A 24,882-nucleotide genomic window follows, 5' to 3' on the forward strand; every position below is an offset into this window, starting at 1 on the left:
TAGAAACGAATAAAAATATTCTATATTTCCTGAACAATACTTAAGTAGATCGGTTACAATGCATCATTTATAAACTGTGCAATACATTAAAACATGACATTTAGTTAACATTAAATATAAATTAATTATGATATTAATAATAGTAGAAAAAAGAGGTAAGAAGTCAAATATGCATACTGTTATAAAAAAAATTAATTTAAAAAGTGTCATACAAGATTTTATTTAAATTACTTGAAGCATTTTAATTGAACAGACTATAAATGATATGATGCATCTAATTTACCTAAATATTTTTCATATTCCCCAGTAGAGAAAGAATGTGAGATTAATTATAAATTTGATTGAACAAAAAATGTACACATAGAATTAAATTAAATTTATTATAATCATTGTAAAAACCTTTCTTTTTTGGGGCCTGAATTGTAACAACCTTTCAAACTAAAAAAGGAAATGAAAAGTAATATTTCTCAATTATTTCACCAATCAATTTTTTTCATTTGAAAGACATAGTCAAGTTCGCTGTTGTTGTCCGATTACAGGGCTGTGTTTTTTCGGACGATAATATATTTTGTATTTTTTTAACTTAAAACTTAAATGTTGTAAAACGTAATATATATATATATATATTACATGATTTACATTAACAATACGTGGATACCGTTGCGGGTAAAATAGATAGATATGCGGATACAATGTGTAGATTAATAGTTTTAATTTTTAAAGGAGAAAAACATTAAGAGTAAATTTATTTATTCTTCTGTTTTGGCCAAAATTTAATAAACCTCACCGAGCATTAATGTGATATCCCCAACGGCAAACTTGCCCCGAGTTCATCGACTCGTGCATCCCTCTTCCCTCGGAACTAGGACATTAAATTTTATTTTTCTACATTGACATTAAAATTTATTTGTATCATTAAATTTTCATATAATTATAAATTACAAGTAGTATAATTATCTCAAACAGGTAATTTTAAAAATAATATATATTTCTTTATTTATATATAAATTGAAGTTCTATTATAATTTTTCCAAGTCATTAAATATAAAAGGTAAAATACATTTATAGGTCCTTATAATTTCTTTCAATTTTTAATTAGGTCTCTGTAGTTAATTTTATTCTAATCAAGCCCTCATAGCTTGATCAATTAAATTTATTATTTCTTGAAGATTAAAAACCTTGCATTTTTATTTTAAAAAATAAAATTAAGAAATTTTATATTTTTTTACTCATAGATATCCTCATGCAATTTCATTAGGAACTTTTATATTTTTATTAAGATATTATATAAATTTAGAATTAATTACATAATTAATTACATAATTTTTTATCACTTAAAATTTAAAAAAAATTAAACATTGTATTAAATCACATTTTATTTTTTCTGTTTTGGTCAAAAGTATTAAACTAATTTTTATAAAATCTAAAAGTATTTCCCTTTTGAAAAATTTAATCATTCATTAATAATATTAACCTTGAGGGATTAACATGCATATCTAATATATCAAATTATAAAGATTTGATTAAAGCAAAATACTGTAAATTATAAAGACTTAATTCTTTTTTTGTAAAAAAAATAGGAACTTTATTTATTAAATAAACTCACGCTAGGTTTAGGCATTTGATTATTCAATTAAATAGATCAAGCCTATTATTACAATTAGTTACGAGTTTAACAAGCCAGCCTATTTCATTATTATGTAATATATTTTACACACATTAGTTTCATCATTTACTTTTTAATCAATTTATTCTTTTTTATTTTTAGTTATATTTTTAATCAAATTGAAATTATATATTTATTTTAATGTTGCAACTTTATTAGTGTTGTACTGGATTGTAGCTAGTTAGTCCTCTTAATTATTATATATTATAATTAATAAATTAAGTTATATATAGTGTGTGTAGACTTTAATAGTCTTAAAGTCTTGCATGGAACGGAATCGAATGGAATGGTCATTAATGAATGAAATGGAATGGAATGGAGTAAAGCGGAGTGGAATGAAACAAAATTTTTCATTATTTGGGAGTTTTATAATGGGAAGAAATGGTCTTGCATGACCATTATTTGGGAGTTATTATAAAATGGATGGAATTGAGCAAATTAAAATTTTTTTTCTTCCCACATTATCCATATGACTAAATTTAAAGAAAATAATAATTCTCATTAAATAATTATAAAATTATAATATTTGTCCAATAGAAAATAATAAAAATTAACAATAAAAATTAACATTAATGGTCAAAACAATGTATCCAAGAATTAAGAAGAAAAGTAACTTGGTTTTAAACATGAATATGTAAATTAGGATGCACTATCGTTGTTGTTAGAAGACATCCAAACCATACATATTTGCTATTGCATGAGAGGAAAATTGCAGAGTTGAGAGGCAACATGGATAGAGATGGAGGGAAGGCCAAAGAAATATAAAGAATGAAAATAATAGATGATATATTGTTTATTAGGGTAAGAGGTTGTGGGTAATTAATAAATGAAATAATTACATTAAGCCACTCCATCCTTTGCCTCCTAATTTGGGGGACAAAAAAAATTGAATTGTGGATGGCAAAGGAGGGCTTTAAAGGCCCTTCCTTGCCATTCCATCCCTCTTTAAAAAATACTCCTAAACAATGACTTGGGCCTTTTAGCCATTTCATTCCATTCCACTCCCCCTTAAAAAAATCTCCCAAACACAATGTAATAGTCCTAAAACATATTTGAAACATTTAAAATTAAAATATAATCCTATTTAAAAGTCTTACTTTTAAATTTTAATAGGTTTTCAGGCTAGGTTAGGCCAAACTTTTGATAATTTCAGGTCTAAGTTGTGTATAAAAAAGTCTTATATAGAATTCAAGTTAGGCTCAATTCTTTAACAAACCACATAGGTTTAACCCTATTTGACTAAAATCTAATTCAGTCCAACTTGTTTCTATCCTTATTTTTAAATATATACATTAACTACGTACTCAACAACAAAGTTACAATCCATTAGTTTTATATAAGCATTTACTTCACCAGACACACCCTCACTAGGCATAGGCAGGTGGCTATCGAAGAGTTGAAAATTACCACCTAAGTTGTGTGAGGACTTGGCAAAAGAAATAAAAAAATTGCATGATAAAGAAAAGATGTGAAAGAGGTTCTCTAAAGTACACGACAGGTTGAGTGGTTTTTTAGGACAAGAAGTCATGTCCTCGGCAAGACCACCGACACAGTTTGGAGGACGCTACTTAATGGAAAGCTTTGAGGTTCCCATTAAGATCCAAGACCACCAACTTAGTTTAAAGGCTATACTGGATACATTGAGTCATTCTCTTAATAGCATTAACAGACTTCTCTCTCTCTATATTTTATCTCTTCCCTTCTATGTGTGTATTTGTTGTGAGCCCAAACTGTGTTTGACTTTGTAACTCCATTTCCATATACGTCTTAGTATTGATGCAACTCATCCTCCAAAAGCTCATAGTTTAGATCAACTTTCATATTGACTTGAACATATCGCCCCTTTACACCATTGTAACCTTGTTCTTATGTTGTGCTAAAGTGTTCATATCCTATTAATGGACATGTGTCAGAAGAAAATCTTTCTAGATTTGACCAGTGGGTTCGAAATATGATTGGGAAGAATGGTTGGGTAACTGATTACCAGAAGGCTATCTTGGCTTCTGTGTGCTAGATGGTATGGAAAATGAGGTGTAATGTAGTATTTCAAGAACAGAATGTTGATCCTACTAGAGCCTTAAATGATGCGGTTGATTTGGTTGATGATTATTAAAGGGCTAATGGATGGATGGGAGAGGGGTTTGTTAAACAAAAATGTAAAGTGAAAAGGGGATGGGAATTTCCACTGGTAGACATTGTCAAGGTTAATGTAGATGGCTCGTATCAGTATAAAATTAGTAGTGCAGGCATTGGGGTGGTTTGTAGGGATGATAATGGGGTTGTGATTGGTGGTTTTGCAGGACAAATCAACTCATCTTCAGCTTTTATATCAGAAGTTGTGGCTTTTAGGAAAGGTCTGGATCTGATAAGGAATCTTCAGATTGATAAGTGTATAATTGAAACTGATTGTGCTGTGTTGTATAATTGCTTGGTTAGTTGTGATTGGAGGTGTCAGGTGGTTGTTTGAGGACATGCTTGTGGCGCTGAAATCCCTATCAAATGTTATGGTTGCATTGATTTCAAGGTCAATGAATGAGTCTGCTAATTGGGTAGCAATAAATAGCTTAAAGAGGTTGTGTCCTGTGGATTAGGTTGAAAGGCCCCCAACCTCTCTTGCACATGTTTTGAAAAGGGATTTGGCTCAAGCTCTTAGTGTGCCTGGCGTGTTTTTTTTGTAGGAAGGATATTGGCTGATTGTTGCTTTTGACTAATTGCTGAATGTTTTTTGGTTTCTATTCCAGTTTTTCTTTTGTTGTTGTTTTGTTTTCTTGGTGAGTTTTTGTGTGTTAGCTTGTACTTGTAGGTTTTTTCGAGTGTTTTTCTTTTAGCTTCAAATATGTGTGTAATAATTTTTTTTGGCAATTAATAAAATTCACTTTTTTTTGGAAAAAATAACAGTGTTCATATCCAATTTAACGGCTTTACCAACTATATTACCTAACTCAAGCATGAAATCCTCCACAGGAAAAGTTTGTACCCTCCTCCAGATAGCAATCTTGCCCACATTATTATAATAAGGGTTTGAATTTGAACCCCAACTTGAACAGATAAATAATGGCCCTAAATAATCCAAGACCCATCAAATAACAACATTCGATCGACAAATAGAGATACCATTAGAACAAAAGGCAAAATAATTATTTGAAAAGTCTATAAGCTTAAACTTATCTGTTTTTAACATCCCCAATCTATCCCTCATCACCTTCAGTATGAGGCTCTTACCTAAATGAGTAATAACAATAGCATCCTTCCATAGAAGGACATAACTTTTGTTTTTTTAATCTATCATCTGTAGCACATTTGTCTTGGGTAGACTATCTAGCATCTTTTTTTGTTCATCAGTAAGCGTTTGGAGACATAGCTTGTTCTTCTTGAATCCATTCTTTCATCTACTCTTCAAAATCATATTCGTATTTCCTAATGTCTTCCCTTATCAACTTCTCCTTGTAAGAAGTTTGTGTTCTAGAAGGCGTCATATTACCTACGGTTAAAGTCAAAAATAAAGATCAAGCCTAGCAGGTTGCCCATTTAAGCTTTTTTTATAAAAATTAAAAAATTAACATTTTTTAGAAAAAATAGACTTTGAAGCTTGATCCTGATAGGCCTTAAAAAAGGGGCTCAAGCTTGGATGATCCTCTTAAGCCCCTTTTTTATTTTATTTCCAAAAAATATTTTTAATTTTTAAATTAAATTTAAATTTTAGAATATATATTTATAGTTTAAAATGAGAATTTATATTATTTATTTTAAATTTTTAAATATTACTCCCTCCGTCCCAAATTATAGGATACTTTTGGGGATGATTTGTCATCTTAAAATATAAGACACTTTCATAAGATTAAGGTTTAATTAAATAAGCTTATTCTAATATTATCCTCTACTTTTCTTTATTTAATACTAATTAAATGTAGATTTAAAGTTGTTAAATGAAGGATATTTTAGGAAGTTTATATTTTCATTTTAAAAAATATAATGTTGTTAAGTATATTTAATGAAGTTTATTAGTATGTGAGATTTTGTCTCAAAATATGTTATAATTTAAGACGAAGGTAGAATAATTTATATTTTTTAAAAATATGAAATATTATAATTGAAAAATTTAATTTTAAAAAATTTAAAAAAATAAAAAATAATAAAAATAGACTTATGGGCTTAGCCCCAAGATCTTTGAATGAGGGATGGGCTTCATAAAGCGATCATTTGTTTAAAAAATTCAAGTTTAAAAGCCTGAGCCCATATGAGCCATGCTCACCTGTTTTCCAACACTCTACCTGCATTAGCCTCTTGATTACCTATATAATCATCATTTGAATAAGGGCTAGGCTTTACAAAGCAATTATTTTTTAAAAAAATTTGAGCTTAAAAGCCTGAGTCCATATGAGCCACGCTTGCCTATTTCCCAATGCTCTACCTACATTGGCCTCTTGATTAGCCATATAATCATCATTTGCATAAGGGCCAAACTTCATAAAGGAATCATTTTTAAAAAAATTTGGGCTTAAAAGCCTGAGCTCATCTGAGCCATGCCTGCTCGTTTCCCAATGCTCTACCTACATTGGCCTCCTAACTACCCTCCTGATCATCATTTCTGCTCCTCTTACATTTGAACGTCTTTAGCCTAGCTTCGTCCCTTGTTCCTGCATTTGAACATCTCCATTTCTTTTCTTAATATTCCTTGCTAACAGCCTTGCTAGCATGTCCTCTTCCTCTTTAAACAAGTCACTTATAACCTCCCCTTCGATGGTATATTTTTTGCCCTTTGTATGCTAAGGCCTTTGATTGTGATAGTATGTTTTGATTATTATTGATTAATATGCTATTTAGTTTCATTTTCATAAAAATAATAGGAACGAAATTTGTTTTTATTTCCTACTCAATTTTAATCACTTCCTTGTATGAAAGAGTTATTTCTGCATTTGAAATAGTCATTAACCTACAGAACCTTGCACTTAAGGCATAAAGGTTGCAAAAAATTCATTATCATTTGCTACTCTGATTTAGTCAATGGCCTAATCGAAGTAGTTATTTCCTGATATATATATGAAATAGTCACTGGTCTATAGATTCTTGCATTTACTTCATAAAAAAAGTTGCAAGAAATTAGTTGTTATTTGCTACTCAATTTTAGTCAACATAGTCTAATTGAAGTAGTGATCATTTCCTCATTTGAAGTAGTGGCTGCGTTAGGGTCATTTAGGTTAGTGACTACTTCAAATTGGGAAAAGTAGCAAATGACAATTAATTTTCTACAACTTTTATTAGTTAACAGTCTGTAGGTTAGTGACTACTTTAAATGAGGAAATGACTAAAATTGAGTAGCAAATGACAACTAATTTTCTTTCTATTATTTTGCAAAGGGTCAAAAACATAATTTTGCAAAAAAAAATGTCAATAAGTTCTTAGGGGTTTCAAAGTAATTTACCCATTTTATGGTACTCTTTTGTCTTTTAGTTATATTTGGGTGAAATTTATTTGTCATTCTCATGTTTTTTAAGATATAAAGTATTTCAAAGGTGTAATATGTACATAAAAATATAAGTTCACACTTTGTGGCGTTTGAGATATAAAGTAAGTTGAAAACTAGTGCTGAACCACTATTAAACTAGAAACAAGAGTGTTTTTTTAGAAAACCAAATGGTTTTAAACATTATATTGAAAGAAGCTTAAAAACATTAAAAAACCAAAAAAAATTCAAAAATTAGATTCCTATTAAAAGTCAATTTTATTTTTGGATAATTCATATGTATAAAATATAATTTGAGACCCTTTTTTTATAAAGATGTTGACAATTATAAATACAAATGTAAATATTTTTAAGTCTATTCATATCTAATTTAATTAAGATCCACCTAAATTTAACAATTGATAAAATTATTATTGTCACGCCCTAAAATAGAGGGTGACCGGCACGGGTACGAACCATTCTCACATTCCCGTAAGCCTCCAAATGAACATTAATTTCATGTCATTCATTTTTTTTTTTTTTTTTTTTAAATGTTGACATATTTGCAGAAATTTCGGCAGAACCTCCCCTGTAACTAGGATCTCCCAAAAATTCTACAACAAAAATTTTTTTTTACAACTAACAGTATAAGTCAGGAGCATAGCTCCTTCCAGCCAGCAACCAATGTACAGGCAAAAATAAGATTCATCAACAACCTATGTGGAGCATCTACTCTTTCTTTCGATTCTAAAAGACATACAATTCATATATTGACATTAAAGTGGCAATACCAATCAAAAGGATCCACCCACTGTAGCTAGTTGCCCCTTTTTGAGGTCGTTGGTGGAATCGGCGTCAGCTAACCAATCTGAGGCCAAATAAATTTTTTTCCAGTGAATAGCATTCCCATGATAAAATTTTTTAAAATTTAACTTGACAATCTCTATTAATGGTGTCAAGAAATTGAAAGTAATTTCACCAAAATTTATAAGCATGTAAGTCATAATCATTTTTGTAAAATAAGAATGAAGTGAAAACAATTTATGTTATCGTGCTAAAAGAAGTTAATCTGCTCTCATAAAACTCAAAACAACACCAATTATTTATCAAAATCAGGTAAATTTTGAAAATGCATACTAATTAACATTCAAATTTCTGAGAACTCAGCAGAACAAGTTACAAACGTGAACACACAGTTCACGAGGGTAAATAACCAAATGCGGCTTATGCCACGAAAACAAACGTGGACACATCAATCCACGAGGGTAAGTAACCAAACGCAGCCGAAGCTACGAAACAAACGTGGACACACAGCCCACGAGGGTAAGTAACCAAACGCGGCTCAGGCCACGAAATCAAACGCGGGTACGAAGCCCACGAATACCAAACGTGAGAATAAAACTCACGAAACAAACTAGCTAGTATTTAACCACAGCGCGCTACGGGCTAACGAAACTGCCGTTAGCAGCAGTGTTCTGTTTCGAGTTCTCTTAGAAATCCCGTTTCAAACATGCGAGGGAAATGATCATTTTTGAGTTCAAACTTTCATTATCAAGATCAAACTCGCATGAATTACTTCAAATATATGAAACTTGCCAAATCGATACATCATAATGAATGTACAAACTTGTACTAATCATGTAACCAAGAAAATTTCAAAATTCAATAAGCAAATGTGCTTTCATCAATATTAGAAATATATTTCTTGAGAAAATGCACAAATTATAATGTAACTGTCTTTCATCGTTGTTTCAAAATTTCTAAAACTAACATAATTAATAAAAATGAAATATTTCAATAAAAAGGTTTTTAATAAATAATTATAAGGAATGCTATTCACTTACCTGTTGAAGTTCTAACTCCCAAAAGTATTCTTCTTTTAAGTCTTTTCAGGGTCTTGTTCTTCCACACACCCTATAAAATATAAAATATAAATATATAAAATTTTAATTTATAACACAACCTTTACTAACCACCATTAAAATCTCAAAACCCAAATTTATAATTTAAAGTTAATTCAAGCATTATCATTAATTTCTCTTACTTTCTTCATAAAACTTTAACCATGCCATAATATTTCCATGGAATAGGAGTTTTCTCCCAATCTTTGTATCATTTACCTTAGGTGCATTACTTCTACCTCCTCAATCCTAAGCCTTTAACCATTCACCAAAAATCAAACGAACTCTAAATATACACATGATTGTGTGCAAGCCCATAATTAAATTCCTTTACAAAGCTACAAGAGAATTTCTAAACCAATAATTCCCATCAACAATTAGAGGTCAAATTTTTTTTTTCTCCTCATATAAGCCCTTCAATGACATCTTATAGGTACCAATCATATATCCAAGTTTGTCTCTTTCGATTTCAGTCCAGATATATATATATATATATACATTTTTCGGTCAAGGCAACAACAGAACACCCACCAAATTTTTTTTTTATAATTTTAGTCCTCAAACAGAACTCTCCCTCCCACATAAATTCAGTAAGAAAAGTCCTTAAATTTCTTACCTTAAACACCAGTAATGGCAGAGGCAGCAAAGAAGATAGAATCTACAGCAAAACAGGGGAGAAAAAAAACGGAACTCTCCAGCTGATGCAAGAAAAAGAAGGAGACGCAGCACCGTTCAGAAGAAAAGAAAACCAGAGTCAGCGTCGCCTCAGCCTAAACCAGCAGTACCCATTTCAACGACTTAACATGGTGGAACGCTGAGCTCGTACAAGGGAGAATGACGTAGAAACAGGGAAAATCCTAACCGAAATGGAAGGACCAGCCACGAGCACACCAGCGACGATGAGCTACGCGAACGCAGCTCCAGCTACGGTAGAAGGGAAGAAAGCAGTGACCACGAAAGGCTAAGCAAGATTCGTCCAATCTCAGATCTCTCTCTTTCTTCTTTTTTTTTTTCGATCTCCAGCAACCAAGGCGAGAGACGCACCCACAGTCACCGGCCAATGAACACAGAGAGAAAAGGAACGATGAAACTCTCTCTCTCTCTCTCGCGGAGCTTCTGCTCTGGAATGACCGAGAAAGAAGAAGGAAGAGTTAAAAATATCAGATGAAGCTAAGGGCAGTTTGGTAATTTCGCACGGCCAGCAAAAAGAAAATTTTAACTCTGCTTTTGGCCTCTTCCAGATTCAAACTTGGGACTTTATATATGAAAGGTTGCTCAGCTGCCACTAGACCAAGTCTCTAACTTGTTATATTTATCCCAAAAATTAATATAAACACACTTTAAGTAAGTTATCCTATATATATTTATTTATTTAGTTTAAATTTTTGTTGGGGTCATTACAATTATCTATAATATTATTAATTTACAATTATGTTATATCATTTTATTAACAATTAGGCATACTATAAATTTATTTTTTATATTTATTTCATATATATATTTAATATTATTTTTATTTAATTATTACATCATTGGTCCAACTAGTTAGGTTATAAAAATTGAGAACAGTTGATTTTTCAGTTTAAAGTTTGGTTCAATTTTTAATTAAGTTAATTGTATTTCAAAAGTAATGTATATTTTTTTTGGATTTATCAAGCTCTTTTAATATCATGGTAGATCTTTTTCTACCATAGAAATTGATATTTATAAAATGCATGTAGGATAATTTAAATTAAAGAGTTTGCATACTCATAATAAACAAAGATGTTCTAAAATGAAGTTCTATGCATTACTTCAACAAAAAAGAGGGGCACATAGGCCAAGAGAATCAACATACATTCAATTACTCTCTCGAGGCTTCTTCGGCTGGACCCTTTATTGTAAAAATAATAACCATGGGAAATGAGATACAATGGTCCCAGTAACTAATTTATAGGATGAGATAAAGCATGCAAAGTAATTAAATATATGGATCACTAAGTGGGAACAAAACACATTTTAAATAGTTATATATTCAATTTTCAAATACACATATATGGTATGACAAATCCTTCCCTTCTCCATACACTATGCTTGGTACTCTAATTTATCCAGCCAAAGATAAACTAGTCCAAGTCACATGTGCCATCTATTGGGTCTAATGGAGACATACTACGTGGTGAGATTTATCTACCACACAACTCTCAACCATACACCAACATATTATGCAATTAAGAACAGTTTCAATACATATAAATACATAACACATTAAAAATCATGCTTTCTAATATACTTTTTAATCTAAACACTTTCTCATTAAACAATTAATATCCCACTTGGCAACATATCTTCTCAACAAAATAGAGTTTAATATAACACATGGGTTCTCAACACATATATTTCATAATTCAAAATACATACAATCAATCACATAACATATACAATAGAACATCAAGAAGTGATTACACCTATTCTTTAATAGAAAGGTTTCCTGAACACTCACCTACAGTGTCCACAACACAATCTACACAAAACAGTTATGCTAATTAACAGTAACACATATTTATAACTAATTAGAGTACCTAACACTAATATCATATTAGTCCTAGGGTTAGACTAGTTATCAAAACTACCTTGTAAAGATATGAAAATAGTTATGAATGATAAAGTGAATAACTCTCATATCGACAACAAATCAACGATTTCATTGAAAATGACAAGTTGGATGTAACAAATCTAATGACTAAATTTTAGCCCAATTTAATGATTAATGAATTCACAAACATTGATTTATCAATATTACCTTGTGAATATGAGAAAATAACTCTTTCTTTTCTTCCCATTTTAATAGCTATAGCTCAATCTTAAATATAACATTTTTCTCATGATCTAGTTTGACTCTTTCCCACTTTACTTAGTGAGACTCACAATGTGTTTTAATATTTGGCCTTTCTCCACATAAGAAGGGAGCCAAAACTTATTAACCTTAACTTTTATCAAAATACAATTTAATTCTCAATTAAAATTTATGATTTTTTTAATTTAATTTCTGAATAAAACTAGTTACATGAAACTCCAAAAATAAAAAAAAAACTTTGGCATCTGAAGATCTAACCCCAACGTTTCCTCCTTTCTCCAAAACTGATGCTTTGGTGGTTAGAGGAAAGTCAAGGATCAGAGAAATTTGAGAGCATCTTCAGTCACCATTCCCACCATTGTGCGATCATGCCTTTCTTCATATGATTTGGAGAAACAGAGCTACGAGAAGGGAAGAATTGAGAGCGTCTTCTGAAGGAGAAAAAATGGAGGTGACGGCTTATCAGTGGAGATAAGGAGAGCAGCGTGGGCAAAGCAACTTGACTAGTTTTTTTTTTTTTTTTTTTTTGAGGGAGAGAAACAAGGTAGCAAATTTTATGTCAGTTATAAAATATATATTTTAAAATATAATTTAAATTTTGAAATTTGAAATTTGAAAAGTGGAATTTGTCCATTGGATAAACAAAACACAATTTTTTTTTAGGAGAGAATTTCAATTGAGGATCAGGGAAGAGAAATATTTACCAGTGGATCCCAAAAAATTTGAACATTCACTGTAGGATTTCTATATTGAACTAAAATAATATGAGTGATTGGAAAGATCAAAATGTCCTTCTTTAAAAGAAAGAAAAAATGATTAACAACTGATATTGATAAATTCACAATTAAAGTTAGAGAATTAACAACTAATGATTCTACATTTAGGATAAATGATTAAATTAGTATGATTATTGATAAATCAAATAGTTTACAATTGATATTGATAAATTAACAAGTGAAATAAAAAAATAACAACTAATTATAGTGCTTTTTGGTCAAATTGAGTGAACAAGTCCTATAAGGATTTACATGTCAAGTTAAGCAATTAACAAGTTATATTGAAAAATTAACAAGTAATGTTTCTTGAGATTATAAGATTATAGAGTCACGAACTTAATTAGTTACTTATTTAACAAGTACTGTTGATAAATTAGCAATTAACAAGTAAAGTTACACAGTAAACAAGTACCTGTTAGTTTTGTAGAAGGATATTTTGATCTTTTCAACCATCCATTTTATTTCAGTTCAGTCCAGGAATCTTGTGAAGAATTTTCAGATTTTTTTTTTTAGACCTACTCATATATATTCCCCCATCATGATCCTTAGTTAAAATTCTCACTTTTTTTTAGCGGTGGTGTGACTTGATCCATGGGATAAGCAGTCAAAATACTAGAATACCCCTTCAGGGTGAAACTATTTTGCCACATTCCTTCCTAAGAGAAAAACAGTAAAATCGTTATATGTGCCATCAAAGCGATGGTAGGGCCCTGATGTTGATCTATGCCGTGCGCAGCTTAATTTCATCAAGCAATTACAATTCTCACATTAATGATCATTTACGAACTTGTACTGAATTGATCCCACTTGATGAAAAAAAAAAAAATGCACTGGAAGATGGTTTCTGTATACAAGGCCCATTTAGCCATAGAAGGGTATATCTGAACCATATATATTTAATTAATTTGACAACATGTCAATTAAATATGAGAAAGAGAAGTCATAAGACTCCATATATATCATTAACTTAGAGCGGGAGATTCATATGCAAACAGAAGGAACAACAACAAAAAATATTCATGACATGCATTACAAGACGAGGACACATATAAAATAGATGAGCAACTAGCCATAGCCAGCTCTCTAGCTCGTTAATTACTTTATGTCCCTCATGGAAAACCTCAGGACATGTGACCATGAATAAGTCCAAGTTCAGTGCTCGCCCACCACGACCACCACCACCAACAAAAGAGTCAAAACAGAACTGATCTGGTTTGGCTAAGAGATTTAACTCTAGTGCCTTCTTATTCACCTATATATATATATATATATATACACATATATATATGAGAAAGAGAGAAAGAGAATTATGCCTACGTCTCTCACAACACCAATAAATATCATAAAATATAGCGAAAATCATAGTGAAGGACCTCTAAAGCATTTTATCTATCGAAAAGGATTAAAGAATTCTGAATTTGCTGTATAAGATCAAGGGACTAAAATATAATTAAATTTTAGTATGAAAAGACAAAACTATCCCTCTTTTTTCTTAAAAAAAATCCTCCCACTCTCTCCAGCTGCCAAAGCTCTGAAGCTGGTGGCTGGTCATTTGACTGACAAGGAAGACAAACTAAATTTTTTTTAAAGTGGCCAAGGGGTGGTTTGAACCCACATCTCATTGGCCACCAAAATAATAGTTAGCTACTAGACTAGCAAGTTCCTTTAATTATATAATATAAATCTTTATATGTATTTTAAACTTTATTTTCACTTTTTTTTTTCAAATGGCTACTTATTAAATTACTAGTAGGATTTGTTAAAAAATTTAATATGCGTTGATTTTTATAAATATTTACTTATTTTTATTAGCATGAATGACAATTTCTTATTGATAATTTAATAAATAATTATTTGTGAAATGATATGTTTTGTTATTATCTTTGAAAATTTTTCTTGATAATTTGACAAATAAGTCCTCATTGATAATTTAACAAGTAACCATTTATAAAATGACATATCTCGTTACTAGCTTTGAAAATTTTTCTTGATAATTTGATAGACAAATTCAAAGTGATAATTTAATAAGTAACTATTTGGGAAAAGACAAGTTCCGTTACTAGATTTAAATTTTTTTTTAATAATTTGACAAGTAAATTTTGATAAACTAACAAATTCATATAAGCTTTTGGCATGTTTTGATAATAAAAATAAGTAAACATTTATAAAAATCACTCTATGTTAAATTTCTTTAACATACAAGTCCTCATTATTAATTTAATAAGTAACTATCTGTGAAATGACAAGTCATGTTACTAGCTTTGAAAATTTCTCTTAATAATTTGACAAGTAAATTTTAGCAAAATAACAAGTTAATATAAGCTTTCAACATGTAAAATTTTAATAATAAAAACAAGTAAACATTTATAAAATCACTCTATATTAAATTTCTTTAACAAGTAATTTAATAAATAATTATTTGTGAAATGACAAGTCCCGTTATTGGCTTTAAAATTTTTTTGATAATTTGACAAGTGAATTTTAACAAAATAACAAGTTCAAATAAGCTTTTGATATAAAAAATTTTAGTAATAAAAACAAGTAACTATTTATAAAAACCACTACACAATTTCTTTAACATGTCCTTACTGATAATTTAATAAGTAATCATTTGTAAAATGACATGTCCCATTACCAGTTTTGAAAATTTTTCTCAATAATTTTACAGACAATTTAAATTGATAATTTAATAAGCAACTATTTTAGAAAATATGAGTTCTGTTATTGGATTTAAAAAATTCTTTTAATAATTTGACAAGTAAATTTTGGTAAAATGGCAAATTTATATAAGCTTTGGACATGTTTTGATAATAAAAATAAGTAATTATAAAAATTACTCTATATTAAATTTCTTTAACATACAAGTCTCCATTATTAATTTAACAAGTAACTATTTGTGAAATGATAAGTTTTGTTACTAACTTTAATTTTTTTTCTTAATAATTTGACTAGTAAATTTTAGTAAAATAATAAGTTCATAAAAGTTTTTAATATGTAAGCTTTTGATAATAAAAATAAGTAAACATTTAAAAAAACAACTATATATTAAATTTTTCAACAAATCACATTAGTAATTTAACAAGTAGTTATTTGTAAAATAACAAGTAACCATTATACTCCTAACAAGTGTATTGGCATGGAAAATAAAAATAAAGATTTACATAATATAATTTAAAAGAATTGCTAGCTTAGTGGTTAATTATGTTTTTAGTGGTCAAGGAGATGTGGGTTCAAACCCTTTTTGGCCACCTTAAACAAAAATTAATTTGTCTCCCTCACCCATTTGGTTTCAACAAACTAGCACTACTACTAACAAGTTGCATGACTCAGCAGTCAGCATCTATGTTTGTAGGGGTGTGCTTATTTCCTTCGGTTCAGGTATACACTTTATTTGCCATATATTAAATTCAAAGACATAGGGTTCAGTTTTCATGGGTGGTCTAATTATGTTTTATTCAGTCCTAATTCAGTTCACTTGACCATTTGACAGATATGAACTGAGAAAAGCTAAACTCAGGGGCATCATTCCTAGCGAATTGCAGAATTGTTCAATCTTCAAACTCTTGAACTTGGAGTTAACTCTATGATTTCAAATAGCCTTAAGTGGGTTTCTTACCTTTCTTCTTTGATATATCTCAATTTGGCACAAGATAATCTAATTTGAGCAACTTATTGGCAATCATCAACAAGCAAAATCCCTTTGATAAATCGAGCTTCATCAATATGCGAAATCTTGTGGGCTCTTTTCTTACCCTCTCTTGAGTGTTTAAATTGAGCAAAGTTTAGCTGGAAAATCAAAGCATAAGTACCTTAATATCAGTCCAGAAAAATCGCTGAAAACCACCATGTTCCCAGTCATATAACCTTATTATAGTCCAAAATGGATGGTGACACTACAAAAAAAAAAAAAAAAAGACTTTTGACGGTGATTAAAAAAGTTTACGCTAAAAGTAAATTTTTTGTGGTGACAAATAAAAGTCGCTGCAAAAGTGAATTTTATCAAAAATCGCCACCAAGTGATGTATACGTGGTAGAGTGATGTGATATAAAATAAATTATTATTTCGTAAAAAAAATTTGGCGATGATAGATGTTGCCACTAAAAATTCTTTTAGCGACAAAAAACCTTTATCGCGGCCAAAAATTGTTAGCGACGATTGTTATAGTAACAACCTTTTAGCAACAAAGTCGCCAAAAATTATATATTTCTATTATTATGTTATAATTCATTTTTCTGGCCAAATTTATATAATATATCTTTGATATAAAACCAAAATTTATTTATACATAACTCAAGGTTTAAGAGATGATTTATTATTTAATATTTTAAAAATAATTTAGTAAAAAATGTTAAACTAGTCTACTATATACACTACAAAAATTGGAGGTGAAATGTTGAATAAAATCATGTGAAATGTACTCTGTATTTATTGTTCGCATGACTCTCGTTTTAACAATGGAGTGGCTGCAGAGGCAGAGTCAAAAAAATTTATTAAGGAAGGCCGAGATGATAAATCATATATAATAATTAAAAAAAATTAAATCTATATATATTACTAACATAATATAAATATTTTAATGTATATATTTATATTCAATTTTACATATATATAATAAAAAATAATTTAAATATATTATTGGGATTTAAATTCTATTTCATCTAAAAAACTCTATATCAACATGGTAATGATGCTCAATTGTTACAAATTTTTTTATGTTGATGAGATTTAAATATATCATAATAAAAAATATTTATACAATAAATTTCAAAAGCTTGGTTATTGCAGGAAAAAGTAATTTTGTTTTCCTAAAAGAACATATCTTAATTATAATCTCTTAACTTTTGGATAAATAATTTTAGGGCAGATATTAAACATATAGCATTAAATATATCTTGAGATTTTTGTTGTAATGCTTGACAAAGTTTATTATTAATAATTCTCACAATTTCTTTCATCAAATATAAAATAAAATCAAAATTAAATGACATCAATACTTTAAGAGAAATTGTAACATGTTGAAAATAAGTGAATTTTATAACAATTATATCTTTAAACTATCAAAATAGTTAGATTGTACATAAATAAAAAGACTATTATATAATTTAAATGAGAATTCTATTTAGTATCTCAAAGCTTATATAATGTATTGATTTATGAGGGTCGAAAATATATAACTTCTATATTTTATTAAAAAAATTAAAATGTTAGGAGAGCTGTGGCTCCAATTAGAATCCCCTATTTCCACTCTTGGTGGCCCGCAAATCTTTGTTATGGTAGCTATATCCCCTTCAGTGATTCTTCCCCGATTCTTCTCTTGAATGACCTTCAAGCTTGGTGCTTGGGTTTCAAAAACGCGTAGGAAAAAGTGAAGATACGGCGTTCATCACAAGAAAAGAGAAAGGTAGCGCAAGTCTTTGTTTGTTTGTTTGCCTGCTCGATTGCTTTTCTAGAGACAGTTGACTACAAGTCAAGTCTTGTAATAATCATGACTCCAATGAATTACTGTGATCCACTCATTTCGGATAGATCATCGAAAACCAATGAAAATTTGGTGTCTGCAGATGACCTTGGGTTTCACTTGCATGTCTACAACTAGGCCAATTGCATGTTTATAACTAATTATGACGTTTTTTAATCAAATTGAGTGAATAAATTTTATTGATAAATTAATAAATAAAGTCGTAAAATTAACAAATAATATTCTTAAGGTATCTAACAAGTACTGTTAATGAATTAACAAGTACAAGAGCAATTGACAAATAAAATTAGACAATAAACAAGAACTTGTTAATCTTACAAAAGGGCATTTTAATATTTTTAACCACCCATTTTATTTCAGTTCAATCCAAAAATTTTCAGATTTTTTTGGAACCCACTAGTAAATATTTCTTTCATAATTGCTAGTTGAAATTCTCACAGTTTTTAACAAGGGTGTAACTTAATCCACAAGATAAACATTCAAAAGACTAGAATAGCTTGTAATGAGCACAAGTTCAAAGGGAAAATCCTTTTCAAAAGACTAACCTATTAGGAGGGAGAACTCTTTAAACTTATAAACCTTACATTACTTGTGAGATTCCCTGATATGGGATTTGTGACAATGCCACTCCATTAATAGCCGACATCCCTGGCGGCTTTACTTTACGGCACTTCACTCGACCTTTTACTAGTTAAAATCCTCCATGGATAGCCTTTTCTGTGACACCTGACTCTCAATAAAAGCATCAATATAATGAGTACAGGTCCAAAAAAAAGCTCATTCTAAAATATTAGCTTATTAAGAGGGAGAGTCCTTTGAATTTATAAACTTTACATCACATGTGAGGCTTTTCGACGTGAGACTCATGACATACCCCTTCATAATGAAACTATTTTGGCACATTCCTTCATAAGAGAAACAATAAAATCGTTATCTGTGCCATCAAAGCGATGGTAGGGACCTAATGTTGATCTATGCCGTGCGTAGCTTAATTTCATAAAGCAGTTACAATTCTCACATTAATGACCATTTACGAATATCTAATGAAAAAAATGCACTGGAAGATGGTGTCCTGACATTAAGCCCATATTTAGCCATAGAAGAGTATATCTAAACCATATATATTCAATTAATTTGACGACATGCCAATTAAATTTGAAAAAGAGAATTCATAAGGCTTCATATATATATATATATATATATATCATTAACTTAAAGCGCAAGATTCATATGCAAACAGAAAGAACGACAACATAAAATATAAAATGACATGCATTACAAGACGAGGACACATAAAATAGTTGAACAGGTCTCTAGCTCGTTAATCACTTTACGTCCCTAATGGAAAAATCTCAGGACGTGTGACCATGCATAAGTCCAAGTTCAGTCCTCGCCATCTCCATCACCAACAAAAAGAGTCAAAATAGAACTGATCGAGAATATTGATGAGGAAATTGAAAACCCTGGCTAGTGGCTAGAGATTTAATTCTGGTGCTTTCTTATTCACCCTGGCTAGTAACAATACCATTAAGGACTTCTAGAGTATTTTATTTATAGAAAAAGATTAAAAGAATCTGAATTCACTCTACAGGACTGAGGGATCAAAATATAATTAAATTTTAGTGTGAAAAGACACAACTATCCTTCATTTTTAAAAAAAAAAAAATCCTCCCACTATCAACTGCCACTAGAGCTCCAACTTCGGTGGCTAGTCACTGGACTGGGAAGGGAGACAAGTTAAAATTTTTTTAAAGTGGCTGATGGGGGATTTGAACCCACATCTCCTTAGCCGCCAAAAAAAAAATTGTTAGTCACTAAGCTAGCAATTCCTTTCAATTATATAAAATAAATCATGATATATATTTTAAACTTTGTTTTCACTTTATATTTTAAATTACTAATGGGATTTAGTAAAAAATTAAATATGCACTAATTTTTATAAATGTTTACTTATTTCTATTAATAGGAATGACAAGTTTTTATTGGTAATTTAATAAGTAACTATTTATCAAATGACAAGCCTCCTTACTAGTTTTAAAAATTTATCTTGATAATTTGACAAATAAGTCCCTATTGTTAATTTAATAAGTAACTATTTATAAAATAATAAGTCCCAATTTCATCTAACCTTTAACATGTAAAACTTTAGTAATAAAAACAAGCAAACATTATAAAAGCCACTCCATATTCAATTTCTTTAACAAGTCTCCATTGGTAATATAACAAATAACCATTTGTGAAATAGCAAGTCCTATTACTAGCTTGAAATAACAAGTCTCAATTTCTTTAACAAGTCCTATTATTTAGATATTAAATGTTATAATTTATTTTCCTGGCCAAATTTATATAATATGTCATTGATATAAAACCAAAGTTTATTTATAAATAACTCAAAGTTTAATAGATGATTTATAATTTAATCTTGCAAAAATATTATAGTAAAAAAATGTAAAACTAGTCTAACGTATACATTACAAAAAGTGGAGATGAAATGTTGAATAAAATCATGTGAAATGTACTCTCCATTTAATGTTCGCATGACTCTCCTTGAAGTGGCCTGCAAATCTTTGTCACGGCAGTTATAATGTCCCTTTCAGTGATGCTTCTCCGATTCTTCTCTTGAATGACCTTCAAGCTTGGCGCTTGGGTTTCAAAGGCGCGTAGGAAAAAGTGAAGATACCGCGTTAATCACAAAGAAAGAGAAAAGCGGGGCAAGTCTTTTCTCTTTTTAGCTTTTCTAGAGGCAGTTCACTACAAGTCAAGTCTTGTAATGATCATGATTCCAATTAATAATTGTGATCCACTCAGATCAAATAGATCATCGAATACCTATGAAAATTTGGTGTCTATAAATGAAAGTTTGACTTCATTTTACGAGCCAAAACAGGCCAAAACATGTTTAGTACGCTCAACTCAGCCTCTGCCTTTTTTGTTTGGTTGTGGTTTTATGCATCTTTTCGTGTGCAGGAAATTCCAACTTGAAGAGTTGCGAATAGACAGACAAGGAAGCCCTTTTCAAGTTAAAGGATGGTTTCGCTGATGAAGGGAACATTCTTTCTTCCTGGGAAAGAGAAGTTGATTGCTGCAAGTGGAAGGGAATTTCATGCAATAATTTAACAGGTCGTGTCACCCACTTGAATCTCACAGCTTCTGATTCTTCTGCTAAATTGAAAGGTACTATCAATGCTTCATTGTGTGAGTTGCAACATCTAACTTCGTTGGATCTCAGTTTTAATGATTTTGAAGGACAAATGATCCCAAAGTGCATCGGTTCACTTGGTCATTTGACAGTGTTGAAACTGAGAAAAGCTAAACTCACAGGCATTATTCCCAGCGAATTGCAAAATTTGTCCAATATTCAAACTCTAGACCTTGGAGGTAATTACAATTTGATCTCGAATAGCCTTGCGTGGGTTTCTCATCTTTCTTCTTTGAGATATGTCAATTTCAACTTAGTTGATTTAAGACTAGCAACTGATTGGCAATCATCCATCAGCAATATCCCTTCTTTATTAGAGCTTCACTTAGATGAGACTAGACTTCCTCAAGTCAATCCCCAATCATTTTCCTACACGAACTCTTCCTCTCATCTGAAAATCCTCAGTCTTGGACGAAACCAATTAAACTCTTTGACTCTGTCTTGGGTGTTTAAATTGAGCGAAGCCTTAGTACATCTCGACCTCTCATCCAATTCTTTACAGAATATTCCTTCAAATGCCTTCATAAATATGACTTCTCTTCAATATCTTGACCTTCATAACAATAAACTTGAGAGTGACACAATAAAATTCGTTTGTAATTTGTGCCAGCTCAAGGTGTTATTGTTGTCTACCAACTATTTGTCTGGCCAACTTAATCAATGGATACGACAACCATGTTGTGTCCAAAATGGAATAGAGGAGTTAGATCTCACTCAAAACCCCTTCAACAATGGACCCTTTCCTAATTTTTCGACATTCTCATCTTTGGTGAGACTACGCCTTAGAGAAACGAATCTTTATGGGTCAATTTCACATATGATCCCCCAATCTTTTAGGCCCTTGTGTAGCTTGAAACATTTGGACCTAAGTTACAACTATTTGAGTGGGTTATTGCCTGAGTTCACACAATTTACATCATTGGAAACTCTCGATTTGTCAAAAAATGAGTTTAATGGCACTCTTCCGTGGACTGTTGGTCAGCTTTCTAGCCTCGGCGAGCTGATACTTTCTTCAAATAAATTGAGCGGAGTGATCAACGAAGCACATCTATCATCTCTATCAAATTTGAAGGTTTTGGATGTCTCATGCAATTCCATTTCTTTCAACTTCAATTCAAATTGGCTGCCATCTTTTCAATTGTACGAGTTATCTGCATCATCATGCAACTTGGGTCCTAACTTCCCTCGATGGCTCAGAAATCAAAAGAGACTTGAGTGGCTGGATATTTCTCGTTGTGGAATTTTTGATTCCACTCCTGAATGGTTTTGGGGCTTATCTCCAGGTTTGAAATACTTGGATTTTTCTGATAGCAAAATTCATGGCAACTTAACAAACCTCTTAACGCAAAAAGAATTGCATGTTCTTGACATGTCTAATAATTCGTTGTCAGGAACACTTCCCAATTGCTGGGAGCATTTTCAAGACTTGAAGGTTTTAAGTTTGGGCCATAATAATTTGTCAGGTAGAATACCAAGCTCAGTTGATTCTTTGGAAAACAGTAAGGTTATCATGTTAAATGACAACAACTTCTATGGTGAAATGCCATCTTTCACGCATTCCACCAGGTTGAAGCTCATTGATTTTGGACAGAACAATTTGAGTGGAAACTTACCTAAATCGATGGGGAATAACTTGCCTAATTTGATTGTTTTGGATCTACGGGAAAATAAGCTACAAGGAAGCATACCTACAAGTTTATGTAATCTAGAACAACTTAAAGCTTTGGACCTTGCTCATAATGAGATTACAGGAATAATACCTCATTGCCTCGATCAGATAGTTTCCATGACAAGTAACTTTTCATCAGACATTTCTCATTCAACTAATGAGGATAATTTTCGGGATAATTTTTTGGATAATTTTGTGGAGATGTATTTTGAGAAACCAGGAGATCAGTTTTCTTTCGACAGAGTGGGAACTGAGGTTATCCTCCCAGGTCTTCCTGTCTATTTCCTAATAGGGATTGATCTTTCTAGCAATCACTTACAAGGGGAGATCCCAGATATCATAACAAAACTTTTGGCATTGCATCTTTTAAACCTTTCAAACAACAATCTCACCGGATTCATTCCCAATAACATGGGCCAGCTACAAGATTTGGAGTTGCTTGATTTATCAAGAAATTATCTTTCTGGTGGAATTCCAGCTAGCTTCTCAAGTTTGCATTATCTCACGTTCTTGGATTTGTCCTTCAACAGTTTATCAGGAGAAATTCCTCGCGGCTCCCAATTGGACACCTTTGGCGCTTACGCTTACACAGGAAACCAAGGACTTTGTGGCCCACCTCTCAGTCAAGATTGTCTGAGAGAAGCACCAAGTTCTGATCATTCAGACCCTGATCAACTAATAAGCCTGGGATTTTACATCAGCATGTTTTTTGGATCCACCATCGGATTTTGGGGAGTCTGTGGAACTTTGATCCTCAAAAGTTCATGGAGACAAGCCTATTTTCAATTCTTCAGTGACATGAATGATTGGATTTATGTCCAAGCATTCCTCTTCATGGCAAGATTGAAGCGAAGATTTCAACACTCAGAGGCAAGTAAACTTCTATCTTGAACTCTTGTCCTTGACAATAACAACCCATGTGGTCCCCTGCTCAGTAGTTCAATATATTATGATATTTGACCCCCAGCATTGACATTGGTGATATCAAGTTGTGAATATTCCCAGAGATGCATGGAAAAGTTACATATGCATTTCACATAAGAAAATTAATCGCTACGAGATCTATTAATAATTAAACAAAAATTTATTGATAAATCTTGTGATAATTAATTTTTTTATATAAAACTTCAACATAATTCTCTCAAAATGCATTGACACAATTGAGTGAATTATAGATGCATTTATATTATAGAGTATTATTTTTTTTAATCAAGATTATTATTTTTTTTAACCATCGTTGTATTTAATTTTTGAATATTTAGGTACCTGGAGGAGCAAATCGCTGAAATTGCCAACCTAGTGACCTAACTACTGCTAGGGTGCCCGGGACCTCTACTCATGTGCTCATTCCTTGTTGAGTGATTCAATGCTAAAATAATGGCTTTTCCTGTATTATTGTTGTTCTTGTTGTTGTTGTTATCCCTCTTCTTTTGTCTTTTTTCTTTTTTCGCTGCTGCAAATTTGTTTTCGGCCTGAATATGTTATTGTGAGAGATAACAGAAAATTGAGTCGGTTCACGCTGGGTTTGGTTAGGATGGCTTTTAATTTAATTTATTTTAGTTTAGTTTATAGGTATCACATCTGCATAATTGTTGAAAAAAAAAGATATTGATAATTCTTCTCTCCCTACCACAATATAAGACGTCTCATAAAAACCTTACTTAGTCTAAAATATAAAGTATTGAGTAATTTTTATAATTATTTTTTCAACTATACTCCTATATTATTTATTATTTTTCTTTAAAAAAATGATGTATTAGAATTTTAATTATCATTATCAAAACACTTATATAAAATATTTAATGATGGTAAAATAGGAAAGAAGTAATTTTTTTTAAGAAATTAAGGTTTTAACTAATTTTTTCATAAATCATGTTTAACTACCAATGCCTTATATTTTGGTTTGAAAGAA

General features: G+C 30.7%; 1 protein-coding gene across 1 annotated transcript; it reads left to right on the plus strand.

Moving 5' to 3' along the window:
* The first annotated feature begins 21,059 nt into the window (after positions 1-21,059).
* Positions 21,060-24,582, plus strand: LOC129316190 (receptor-like protein EIX1). Its single transcript, XM_054960488.1, has 2 exons — positions 21,060-23,840; positions 24,233-24,582. Exons 1-2 carry the CDS (start codon positions 21,354-21,356, stop codon positions 24,254-24,256), a joined length of 2,511 nt encoding a protein of 836 aa, XP_054816463.1. The 5' UTR covers positions 21,060-21,353; the 3' UTR covers positions 24,257-24,582.
* Positions 24,583-24,882: the final 300 nt, after the last annotated feature.

Source organism: Prosopis cineraria, unplaced genomic scaffold (genome assembly GCF_029017545.1).
Source record: "Prosopis cineraria cultivar Desert tree isolate PC_DT_omini unplaced genomic scaffold, ASM2901754v1 PC7, whole genome shotgun sequence".
Classification (NCBI taxonomy): Eukaryota; Viridiplantae; Streptophyta; class Magnoliopsida; order Fabales; family Fabaceae; genus Prosopis; species Prosopis cineraria.